This window comes from Triticum urartu, chromosome 4A, assembly GCF_056163025.1.
Source record: "Triticum urartu cultivar PI428250 chromosome 4A, HENAU_Tu73, whole genome shotgun sequence".
NCBI lineage: Eukaryota > Viridiplantae > Streptophyta > Magnoliopsida > Poales > Poaceae > Triticum > Triticum urartu.
In genome coordinates this window covers 13,498,760-13,511,913 of record NC_141876.1, presented here as the reverse complement: position 1 = coordinate 13,511,913, position 13,154 = coordinate 13,498,760, and the positions used below count along the sequence as shown (strand labels likewise).

The 13,154-nt window shown below is 46.1% G+C and overlaps 1 protein-coding gene across 1 annotated transcript; it reads right to left on the bottom strand.

Annotated features, from left to right (window-relative positions):
• Positions 1-228: 228 nt before the first annotated feature.
• On the bottom strand, positions 229-5,401 carry LOC125550245 (uncharacterized). The gene is made up of 13 exons (XM_048713196.2): positions 5,139-5,401; positions 4,951-5,022; positions 4,531-4,701; positions 3,911-4,042; positions 3,266-3,405; positions 3,055-3,180; positions 2,792-2,917; positions 2,412-2,564; positions 1,546-1,644; positions 1,365-1,463; positions 1,058-1,228; positions 867-946; positions 229-552 (listed from the first exon to the last, which is right to left on the bottom strand). The coding sequence occupies exons 1-13, from the start codon at positions 5,272-5,274 to the stop codon at positions 483-485; spliced, it is 1,575 nt and encodes a 524-aa protein (XP_048569153.2). The 5' UTR covers positions 5,275-5,401; the 3' UTR covers positions 229-482.
• Positions 5,402-13,154: the final 7,753 nt, after the last annotated feature.

Below are 13,154 nucleotides of genomic sequence, written 5' to 3'. Positions count from 1 at the left end.
TGAAGTTAATTTTTTCTTTTAGGGAAAGGTTGAAGTTATTAGGACAACTATGCAAAGCGTCCGGCGATTCCAATACCCACCCAACCTAACCGCTCATCCAAATCATCATCATAAATTCTTGTCAACCATGCAGTGCAGGAGAGCCGAGCCAATGCGGCTAACTGAAAGAAATTCAAAACAGCCTAGGGCAATTGAAGACGGATTTGAACAGACCAAACACAGATGATAAAACAAGTTCAATCCAAAGCACCCATCACCACAATCTAGCAAAATACAGTACCATTCATGCTTCAAACAGATCGTCAAAGCACCGTACTAATTCAAAGCGCTCGCACGAGCAGACATGGCCATTTAGCAAGGAGCTGAGTACGACTTCGCCTTTCGCTAAGACAACAAAGAGATCAACAGTTTGGCCAGACGTAAACACGGACGCAATGAGAAGCCTGGAAGGGAGCCGATGAGCATGCCCATCCAGGCCGGCCCTAATCAGAGTCCGATGAGCTGCCGCTTTGTCCAGCGCCAAGTTCCGCCTTCATTGCCGCAACCGCCTCCCTGAAAATGGCGCAACGACCGTTATTATGGAGCCTCCATGGTGGCCAGGGTTCAATTCAAACTGTGCAAAGTTCAATCTATTCCAAAGTATGTTGCGACCAAAGATACACCATATATATAAGAATGCACAAGATGCATGAAACTAGCGGTACACAACGACAGTGTGCAAGCAAAACTAAAATGTGACAGAGCTACATGCGGAGTTAAAAACAGGTTCTATTTAAGCAGTCCTTGGAATTAGAAGACGTGTTCAGGAAAAGAAAGGCAAAGATGAAAATACTCCAGATTGCAAGGTTAAGCGGAAAGAGTAATACCAAAATGCTTCATGCAACTCCTGATTTGATGGATCCAGTTTCACCGCAGCCATGTACGCATCGCATGCTTCCTTGTGATCCTGATGATTAAAAAAACATGAAGCACATCATTGTAAGCATGGGGAGATGGGGTTGAAATGTAAAACAGCGAGTTAAAGGCTAGCCATGTGTGGAGTGTGGTTTTGTCTGACCTTGAGCACTGTTAAGGCAGCTCCTTTCCGGCAGTAACCCTTTGGCCAATCAGGCCGCAGCCTGATGCAAGCATCAGCATCCACCAGAGCATCATGTGCTTCACCAATCCTTAGATGGCATAGGCTCCTGTTTGAATAGAGCGTTGCATCTTTAGGATCCACTTTGACTGCCTGCGACAAACCAAATCCCAAGCACGATCCGTTATCCCAGAATCAAACCACTCAAACTCAAAAGGAAAGAGTGTATACATCCATGCCCAACAGCCAACTATGTTACCACAAATATGGAACAGCTGCAACAATATACCTCGCTGTAGAATTTTGATGCACCGGCATAGTCCTTTTCCTCTACTGCTTTTGCACCAAGTGATTTCAGCTCAGCCTTCTTATCTTGAATTACCTTCTCCTACACCATTAAGAGAACACATTTATATCCACAGTACTCATTTGATGCAGCTTTTATAGTGTGCTAGATGTGCAAGATATACCTCGGAAGAGGACTTCCGTGCACTGGCATCCTCTTTCCGCTTAACCTTGCTGTCCTTATCACTTTGCTTAACCTTGCTGGCCTTATCACATTGCTTACCCTGAATCATGATGGTTAAGCATGTTAATAAGTATACAAAACATGGAAGATAACAAACATGGAGAAGGCGAGACGCTCAATTAAACAACTTCTATAGAAGTAACAACAGAAATATTTTTATAGAGCAACAATTTTATCACTTCAATTCGTAAGCATGTTTAGTTACAAACAATTGGAATGCCCTAAACGTGGTACTTCCATCTCCACGCAATGGCACTGGCAAAATTGTGCAATGAAAACACCTAAAAACCAGTAAATAATGGCAAATGAATAACCGCACCAAAACATACTTGACTGACTTGCAGTGAGTAATGCCATGATGCTATCTCCATGGAACAACCTATTAAAGTTCTGTTTCATGCAACCAGTTAACAGGATTATATTTCTATTTTGTATTTGCTATTTTGTTTCCCTATTGACCAGAGTTTCACAATATATGTGTTCAGGACTTCCTGAATGTACTTCCCAGACTAAACTAGTCAACTTTCTCCAAGTGATGGTTCCGTACTACTGTCTCTACATATTTGTTATTTACTCCCTCCGTTCCAAAATACTTGTCGTGGTTTTAGTACAGATTTGACCTAAAACCACGCCAAGTATTTGGGCACAGAGGGAGTAGCTGCTAGGCAGACTCTGCGGAAAAAGAACATCACACCATAACAAATGAATGGCATTCACCTTATTTCACACATATCTCACAAACAGGAGAAACATAAGGTTCTACAGATTGCGACATCGAAATAAATGTACTTCAAATTGAGTTTGTACCTTGTCCTTCAAGTGCTTTGATTTTGCGTGGGTAATGATTCCATCAACACTCCAGTTTGACACACGTTGAATGGGTTTAGTGTATGGAAATAGAATCTCCACGAGCTCTCTTCTTCCAGAGTCTGCAGCGATTTCTATTGGTGTCGTACCGTTCTGTTGTGTACAGGAGGAAAATATTTAGGATGATCGCAACATGTGTGAACAGAGACATAGGATACATCCAATTAAAAACAAGTGTGATACAGTAAAGCAGCAATAATTAAGACATTCCCACGTGCTCCAACAGTAACCAACACGACATCATCGCCACAAGTCTCAGTTTAGAAGTGCCAAGGATAATATTAATCAAGAAAAGAAAGTCAAAAAAGTCAAAAACTTACATAGTTGCTTGGAATATTGGCATCTGCACCGACCTCCAACAAGTACTGGACACATTCAGTTAAGTCTTTGCTGGTTGCTATCACCAATGGAGTATCAGGAGTCGTACAGTTCAAACCAGCACCAGCCTGTGGATGCAACCAGTGTAATAAATGAATCTGTGTGGTTATTTACACTTCGCATAAAATTCAGAAATCCAGTACAAAAGCCACACTGGATTTCCCGCAGCAGTCAAGATAAAAAGAAGATGAATTGGTTACCATACCTTGACAAGAAGCTTCATGCACTTCAAAGCAGCAGACACAGAAATTTTTCCAGCGACACAAATAACATCAGCACAAAGAACTGCAGCAGTCATGGGTGTTCCTAAATCTGAAAAAACCCTGTTTGGCTACAGGTATTTGCGCAACAAAGTCAGTTCCCATGAAAAAGCAAAATAATTCTACAGATACAGAAAACATTAAACTACTTATTACATCTGCATCATGCTGCAATAAAGACTGGACGATGCCATAATTCCCATCCGACACAGCCACGTGTAGTGGCGTCCCTTCACAAGAGGATATATCAGGACTAGCTCCTTTGGATAGCAACAGTCGTACCAGCCCATCGTTTCCTAAGAAAAATGAAAAGTAAAGTATATTAATCACAATGAATACCAAGGTGTTTTAGACAATTCTTATTTTAGGACAATGAATCAAACAGTAACACAGATCATAAGATCGGGACTGCATTATTCAATTGAATAAAGTGATGCATTTTGAGGACAGAGATACACATACACAGTGCACATCAAAAGCTTCACATACAAGCAGGCAAAATAAGCAATTGAATTCCATTTCATACTAGAGAATATAAACACATAAGAGGTAATAAAATATATCCAAGTGGCACATTATACATGTCATAGTGCTTAGATGTAACAAACCGTCATGCTTTGAGCACAAAGTACAAACATATAAATATGCAGTCTAAAAATAAACTGGGCATGGCCATCTCATTGGTAACCAGATCAGGCAGGGCCTCTAACACGGAAAATGAGTAATAAGTGGCAAAAACATTTATGCAGCGGCAAAATAGTAAAGATACAAATGTAAATAGGTGCTGAAAGAGAGAGTCACCTTTCTTTGTAGCATAGTGCAGAGGAGAAAAGCCTACACTGTCTTGCTTATTCAGATTAGCACCTTTGTCAAGCAAATACCTCACAGCAATTGCTTTACCACGCGCCACCGCACAAGCCAAGGGTGTCATGCCTGCCAGAGCATTCAAATAACTCAGATAAGACATCTTTGGCAGACAAACACAACATAATGTGAGTGAGGCATAAAAGTCCTACAAATGCGCCATCGCATACTGGACTGCAACTACAACTTCAACATATAACAATCCACACATCAGCACAATATATTTTCATTGCAAAATGGACCTTTGTCCATCAGTAATTTACAAGAAATGCATATCTGAGGCAATATTAGAAGCAGAAACCACCGCAGCTGTATATGGACAAGGCACTATTTTGCTTATTAACAATAAAATTGCCATTCAAAAGCTAGCATATTACTAATTTAACATATGGGCATTCATTTAGCTGTGCAAGATGCAAAGTCGCCTGAGAAAATGCACGCAGGAAATTAAGAACATGCAGTGTATGTTACACATGTACAGCAAACAATTCACATATAGAGATGAGCCCACAAAATACAGCATTTAATCTGGCACTTGAGGAAGCAGGGGCATATACCCGAATCATTGTTGGCATCAGCATTGATGTCGAACCCAAGCTCCTCCACCAGGTACTTGCAAGTGTCCATCCTCCCCGTGCCGGCCGCCTCGTGCAGCGGCCCATAGTCCTCCATCTCCTCGTTGTTATCCGACGAATCACTGTCGCTCGCATTCACATTGTCCATCATCCCTACAAAACCCAGATTTCCCAAAAGAGCAACGTCAAGGCACAAACTTTTTTGAAGATGTAAATCTTGCATTTTTCACGATTTCGCATGACTGAGTCGTGGGCCCCGAAGCAAACATCAAGGGACCCAGGAGACAGGGACCAACAGTTGACCGCACAATGTTGGGCGAGGACCCTGGGAAAACCCAAACCCTAGCTAGAAGGAGAAGAAAAGGAGGGGCATTTCGCGGGGGCGGGGCGGGGGGTGCTCACTCATGGCGCGGTCGGGGTCGACGACGTCCGAGGACTCGATGACGCGCTTAATCGCCTCCGACTGCTCGCTGTCTGGAAGCAAAGAAAAAAAAACAAGGGGCCACCGCCGGCCGTTAGAGACCTCTTCTACTCGGACAGATCGGAGGGAGGGAAAGGGCGACGGAACGGAGGTGGCGCGACGGACGTACTCATGCGGCGCATCCCGAGGTGGGCGCCCATGAGGTTGACGCTGGCCGAGATGTAGCCCATGCTCCCCGACGCAGCCGCCGACCCGCCCCCGCGGGGCCGGCCGCCGCCGACGGCGCGGCGCCTCCCCGTCGCCATGGAGCAGAGCCCTAGCGGCGGTGAGGGAGGGAGTGGGAGTGGGGTTGGGGTTGGGTAGGTGGGATTGATTCCGGTGTGTGGAGGCGGAAGCTTCGGGAAGGTGGCCGCTGCCGCTGCCGCTGCGTGCTTTATGGGATGGGATGGGATGGGAGGGGCGGGAACGTGGGAGAGAGATAGACTCGGGAGCGCGGGATGCGGGGGATCGGGCGCCACGTGTCCGATCCGACGGTCGTGATCGAGCCGGGAGCAGGTGGGGGGAGGCGTATCCGCTATGCGGCACCCGAGTGGTGGCTCCTGCTCGGGGGTTTTGAAATGGAAATGCTAGGCGTACATCCACGGCTTGTCAACTTCCAAGCTTCAACCCGGTTTGGGTGAACCATTCTCCCTCGCCCCCGCCCCCCCCCCTTCCCGCGTTTTCTACCCGTGGGCGGCAACCATGCCTCCCCACCCTGTCGTTTCAATGCGTGGGTGACACGGCCATCGGTTTGTCGCGTCCGCGAGTTCACCTCCCTCTCTCCTTCTCCTCCATCTGTTTGTCGTAATTTATGGTCGTGTGTTGGGAGGCCATGGATATGGCTTGTAGTGTTCACCGGCCATCATCGCTAAGGATGAAAACAACATCGCCTCCCCCATGTTTTGTCGTAATTTATGGTCGCGGGTCGGGAGGCCACGGCTGTGCCATGTACCGTTCGTCGGCCATCATCGCCGAGGAATGAAAACGACATCGCCTCCCCCTCCCCCCCCTCTCATATTTCTCGTGTGTTGTCATCCATTTTTTATATGGGTCATTGCTAAATGTGTCACCATCTAGTGTGGGGATGCACATCACCGAGAGGACGTGCCCACACACCGACATGAGGATGGATGCAGCAATGAGGCATCGACGTACGGCAGCGGCCGTGTGTAACGTGTTCACATGCCAAGTACTGGAAAAATGTATTGGGACAAGGCCAAATGTCACTATATACTGCGAAGACAAGGTGTTTCATTGGGACATCCTAATAACTTATTCGAAGGTGAGAATTTTTTTTGTTGCGCCATCTGTGACCCAACTCCCCAATATCTGGATTTCATCAAGGATCAGATACCTGTCGGAGATGCTCTAAGGGAGCGATTTGGAATATATTCTTTTGAACACAGTCCAGACGCAAGCGCTCATACATACACGTATACACTCATCAAATATGCCCGTGTACACACACTCTAGCCCTATGAGCACATTTGAGAGACCGAGCCGGCAACCTAGATTTGAGAGATCCGTTGGAGATACTTCCCCCTTGGACATAGTTGCCTCCTTGGTCGGAGCGACCCTTGCGTCCACGCGGGCTGGTTTGCACGTCGCTCGGCCCGTGGTCTGGCCTCTGGAGTAGCACCAGCCATGGTGGTGGTCAGCGGCAAACTTGGGCTGCGGATCCGGAGCGGCAGGCTCAACCATGGGCGCTTGAAACACGGGCAGGGAAAGTGGGGGCCCGACACTGAGCCTGCCGCAGCGGCAGCGGCCCATGCATGTCCATGGATGCGCCAGGGGCCTACAGCATACCGGACAGACCTGCCAGAACCCCCAATCTACACAGTACACAAAGAAACCGCAGCACCAGAAACCTATCGTGTTATCCTGAGTTTGCCTTCATCCGTTTAGCCTCCACGAATATTACCAAATGTCATTATAGCAATCAAAATTCCTAAAAGCTAGAAAGTGCACGCGCACTATTTGCCGTTCCGGAGCGGCCGAAACACGAGCCGCTCGATTCGAAGCGTCTACGCGGGCACGGTCGAGCGCTCACGCTACAAGACAAAAGAGCACATAGAACTATCGCTATCCTCCAGCGTCTTCCGTTTCCATCCCCTCGCGTCGGCCGCCGCCGCCGCCACACCACACATCGGCCGATGCAGCCCGCCCCGCCTCCGTGCCGCCGTATCCCGCTGACCTCCCGTCTGGCAACTCGCCTTCTCCTTCGAATCGAGCCGCCGGTCCTCGCCATGTCTAATCCCAGGAGGTCAAGGGGGAGGTGGCGGACCAGAGGATCCATGCAAGCAGGCCGGTTGAGAACCTGAGCAGCGGCGCCGCCGTCTTCTCCTCTCGTCAGCACCCGCCTTCTTGCCCGCGTTATTTACCTTTTCAGCACACTAGCCTTGGCCGTGAGGTTTTCGGCAAGCCGTCGGGGCGCCATGTGAGGTTTTCCCGGAATACGTCCATCTGTCACCGGCCACAAGTCCAGAAGTGACGGCACGACAGCCGAACATCCTGTGGTTCATTCCTTGGGGATTCGATGAGGGCCTCCTCCTCGACACCCTACTGGGTCCTGGGCTCCTGGCTCTAGACCAGATGACAATAGCGTCTGACGGTGATCGGCCCAATGAGGAACAAGTCTTGCAACCCCAGTTCGTGCATTTTGGAATTGATTTTATTGTACGGTGTTCCGTGCATGAATTCTTTGGATGAACATAAACTTTGCTCTCAAGTCTCAACCCTCATGATTACCGATTAGAATATCTTCTGCTCATGACCTGCTGTAATGAGAGATGGTGAAGGAGTTGCGCACTCTTGTCGACATAATAGCTCATGCATGATTATGTTAGTTGCTGAAGGAAATATGCCCTAGAGGCAATAATAAAGTTATTATTTATTTCCTTATAATCATGATAAATGTTTATTATTCATGCTAGAATTATATTAACCGGAAACATAATACATGTGTGAATACATAGACAAACAAAGTGTCACTAGTATGCCTCTACTTGACTAGCTCGTTAATCAAAGATGGTTATGTTTCCTAACCATGAACAATGAGTTGTTATTTGATTAACGGGATCACATCATTAAGAGAATGATCTGATTGACATGACCCATTCCATTAGCTTAGCACCCGATCGTTTAGTATGTTGATATTGCTTTCTTCATGACTTATACATGTTCCTATAACTATGAGATTATGCAACTCCCGTTTACCGGAGGAACACTTTGGGTACTACCAAACGTCACAACGTAACTGGGTGATTATAAAGGAGTACTACAGGTGTCTCCAAAGGTACATGTTGGGTTGGCGTATTTCGAGATTAGGTTTTGTCACTCCGATTGTCGGAGAGGTATCTCTGGGCCCTCTCGGTAATGCACATCACATAAGCCTTGCAAGCATTGCAACTAATGAGTTAGTTGCGGGATGATGTATTACAGAACGAGTAAAGAGACTTGCCGGTAATGAGATTGAACTAGGTATTGGATACCGACGATCGAATCTCGGGCAAGTAACATACCGATGACAAACGTATGTTGTTATGCGGTCTGACCGATAAAGATCTTCGTAGAATATGTAGGAGCCAATATGGGCATCCAGGTCCCGCTATTGGTTATTGACCGGAGACATGTCTCGGTCATGTCTACATTGTTCTCGAACCCGTAGGGTCCGCACGCTTAAGGTTACGATGACAGTTATATTATGAGTTTATGCATTTTGATGTACCGAAGGTTGTTCGGAGTCCCGGATGTGATCACGGACATGACGAGGAGTCTCGAAATGGTCGAGACGTAAAGATTGATATATTGGAAGCCTATGTTTGGATATCGGAAGTGTTCCGGGTGAAATCGGGATTTTACCGGAGTACCGGGAAGGTTACCGGAACCCCCCGGGAGCTAAATGGGCCATGATGGGCCTTAGTGGAAAAGAGAAGAGGCAGCCCTACATGGGCTGCGCGCCTCCCCTTCCCCTAGTCCTATTAGGACTAGGAGAGGTGGCCGGCCCCCTCTCTCTCTTTTCCCCCTCCGCGAATCCTATTCCAACTAGGATTGGGGGGGGGGAATCCTACTCACAGAGGGAGTAGGACTCTCCTGGCGCGCCACACCTTGGCCGGCCAGTCTCCCCCCTTCTAGTCCTTTATATACTGAGGCATAGGCACCCTAGAACACACAAGTTGATCCACGTGATTTATTCCTTAGCCGTGTGCGGTGCCCCCAGCCACCATAGTCCTCGATAATACTGTAGCAGAGTTTAGGCGAAGCCCTGCTGCTGTAGTACATCAAGATCGTCACCACGCCGTCGTGCTGACGGAACTCTTCCCCGACACTTTGCTGGATCGGAGTCCGGGGATCGTCATCGAGCTGAACGTGTGCTCGAACTCGGAGGTGCCGTAGTTTCGGTGCTTGATCGGTTGGATCGTGAAGAGGTACGACTACTTCCTCTATGTTGTGTCAACGCTTCCGCAGTCGGTCTGCGTGGTTACGTAGACAGCACTCTCTCCTCTCGTTGCTGTGCATCACATGATCTTGCGTGTGCGTAGGAATTTTTTTGAAATTACTACGAAACCCAACAGTGGCATCCGAGCCTAGGTTATTTATGTTGATGTTATATGCACGAGTAGAACACAAGTGAGTTGTGGGTGATATAAGTCATACTGCCTACCAGCATGTCATACTTTGGTTCGGCGGCATTGTTGGACGAGACGACCCGGACCAACATTACGCGTGCGCTTACGCGAGACCGGTTCCCCCAACATGCTTTGCACATAGGTGGCTTGCGGGCGACTGTCTCTCCAACTTTAGTTGAACCAAGTATGGCTACGCCCGGTCCTTGCGAAGGTTAAAACGGAGTCTATTTGACAAACTATCGTTGTGGTTTTGATGCGTAGGTGAGATTGGTTCTTGCTTAAGCCCGTAGCAGCCACGTAAAATTTGCAACAACAAAGTAGAGGACGTCTAACTTGTTTTTGCAGGGCATGTTGTGATGTGATATGGTCAAGACATGATGCTGAATTTTATTGTATGAGATGATCATGTTTTGTAACCGAGTTATCGGCAACTGGCAGGAGCCTTATGGTTGTCGTTTTATTGTATGCAATGAAATCGCGATGTAATGCTTTACTTTATTACTAAGCGGTAGTGATAGTCGTGGAAGCACAAGCTTGGCGAGACGACAACGATGCTACGATGGAGATCAAGGTGTCACGCCGGTGACGATGGTGATCACGACGGTGCTTCGGAGATGGAGATCACAAGCACAAGATGATGATGGCCATATCATATCACTTATATTGATTGCATGTGATGTTTATCCTTTTATGCATCTTATCTTGCTTTGATTGACGGTAGCATTATAAGATGATCTCTCACTAAATTATCAAGAAGTGTTCTCCCTGAGTATGCACCGTTGCGAAAGTTCTTCGTGCTGAGACACCACGTGATGATCGGGTGTGATAGGTTCTACGTTCAAATACAACGGGTGCAAAACAGTTGCGCACGCGGAATACTCAGGTTATACTTGACGAGCCAAGCATATACAGATATGGCCTCGGAACACGAAGACCGAAAGGTCGAGCGTGAATCATATAGTAGATATGATCAACATAACGATGTTCACCATTGAAAACTACTCCATCTCACGTGATGATCGGTTATGGTTTAGTTGATTTGGATCACGTAATCACTTAGAGGATTAGAGGGATGTCTATCTAAGTGGGAGTTCTTTAATTAATTTGATTAACTGAACTTAAATTTATCATGAAACTTAGTACCTGATTAGTATCTTGCTTGTTTATGTTTGATTGTAGATAGATGGCTCGTGCTGTTGTTCCGTTGAATTTTAATGCGTTCCTTGAGAAAGCAAAGTTGAAAGATGATGGTAGCAATTACACGGACTGGGTCCGTAACTTGAGGATTATCCTCATTGCTGCACAGAAGAATTACGTCCTGGAAGCACCGCTGGGTGCCAGGCCTGCTGCAGGAGCAACGCCGGATGTTATGAACGTCTGGCAGAGCAAAGCTGATGACTACTCGATAGTTCAGTGTGCCATGCTTTACGGCTTAGAATCGGGACTTCAACGACGTTTCGAACGTCATGGAGCATATGAGATGTTCCAGGAGTTGAAGTTAATATTTCAAGCAAATGCCCGGATTGAGAGATATGAAGTCTCCAATAAGTTCTATAGCTGCAAGATGGAGGAGAACAGTTCTGTCAGTGAGCATATACTCAAAATGTCTGGGTATAATAATCACTTGATTCAATTGGGAGTTAATCTTCTAGATGATTGCGTCATTGACAAAATTCTTCAATCACTGCCACCAAGCTACAAGAGCTTCGTGATGAACTATAATATGCAAGGGATGAACAAGACTATTCCCGAGCTCTTCGCGATGCTGAAAACTGCGGAGGTAGAAATCAAGAAGGAGCATCAAGTGTTGATGGTCAACAAGACCACTAGTTTCAAGAAAAAGGGCAAAGGGAAGAAGAAGGGGAACTTCAAAAAGAACGGCAAGCAAGTTGCTACTCAAGAGAAGAAACCCAAACCTGGACCTAAGCCTGAAACTGAGTGCTTCTATTGCAAGCAGACTGGTCACTGGAAGCGGAACTGCCCCAAGTATTTGGCGGATAAGAAGGATGGCAAGGTGAACAAAGGTATATGTGATATACATGTTATTGATGTGTACCTTACTAATGCTCGCAGTAGCACCTGGGTATTTGATACTGGTTCTGTTGCTAATATTTGCAACTCGAAACAGGGACTACGGATCAAGCGAAGATTGGTTAAGGACGAGGTGACGATGCGCGTGGGAAACGGTTCCAAAGTCGATGTGATCGCAGTCGGCACGCTACCTCTACATCTACCTTCGGGATTAGTATTAGACCTAAATAATTGTTATTTGGTGCCAGCGTTAAGCATGAACATTATATCTGGATCTTGTTTGATGCGAGACGGTTATTCATTTAAATCAGAGAATAATGGTTGATTCTGTTTATATGAGTAATATCTTTTATGGTCATGCACCCTTGAAGAGTGGTCTATTCTTGTTGAATCTCAATAGTAGTAACACACATATTCATAATGTTGAAGCCAAAAGATGCAGAGTTGATAATGAGAGTGCAACTTATTTGTGGCACTGCCGTTTAGGTCATATCGGTGTAAAGCGCATGAAGAAACTCCATTCTGTTGGACTTTTGGAACCACTTGATTATGAATCACTTGGTACTTGCGAACCGTGCCTCATGGGCAAGATGACTAAAACACCGTTCTCCGGTACTATGGAGAGAGCAACAGATTTGTTGGAAATCATACATACAGATGTATGTGGTCCGATGAATATTGAGGCTCGTGGCGGATATCGTTATTTTCTCACCTTCACAGATGATTTGAGCAGATATGGGTATATCTACTTAATGAAACATAAGTCTGAAACATTTGAAAAGTTCAAGGAATTTCAGAGTGAAGTTGAAAATCATCGTAACAAGAAAATAAAGTTTCTACGATCTGATCGTGGAGGAGAATATTTGAGTTACGAGTTTGGTGTACATTTGAAAATTTGTGGAATAGTTTCGCAACTCACGCCACCCGGAACACCACAGCGTAATGGTGTGTCCGAACGTCGTAATCGTACTTTACTAGATATGGTGCGATCTATGATGTCTCTTACTGATTTACCACTATCGTTTTGGGGATACGCTCTAGAGACGGCCGCATTCACGTTAAATAGGGCACCATCAAAATCCGTTGAGACGACGCCTTATGAACTATGGTTTGGCAAGAAACCAAAGTTGTCGTTTCTGAAAGTTTGGGGCTGCGATGCTTATGTGAAAAAGCTTCAACCTGATAAGCTCGAACCCAAATCAGAGAAATGTGTCTTCATAGGATATCCAAAGGAAACTATTGGATACACCTTCTATCACAGATCCGAAGGCAAGACTTTTGTTGTTAAATTCGGAAACTTTCTAGAGAAGGAGTTTCTCTCGAAAGAAGTGAGTGGGAGGAAAGTAGAACTTGACGAGGTAACTGTACCTGCTCCCTTATTGGAAAGTAGTACATCATAGAAAACTGTTTCAGTGACACCTACACCAGTTAGTGAGGAAGCTAATGATGATGATCATGAAACTTCAGATCAAGATACTACTGAACCT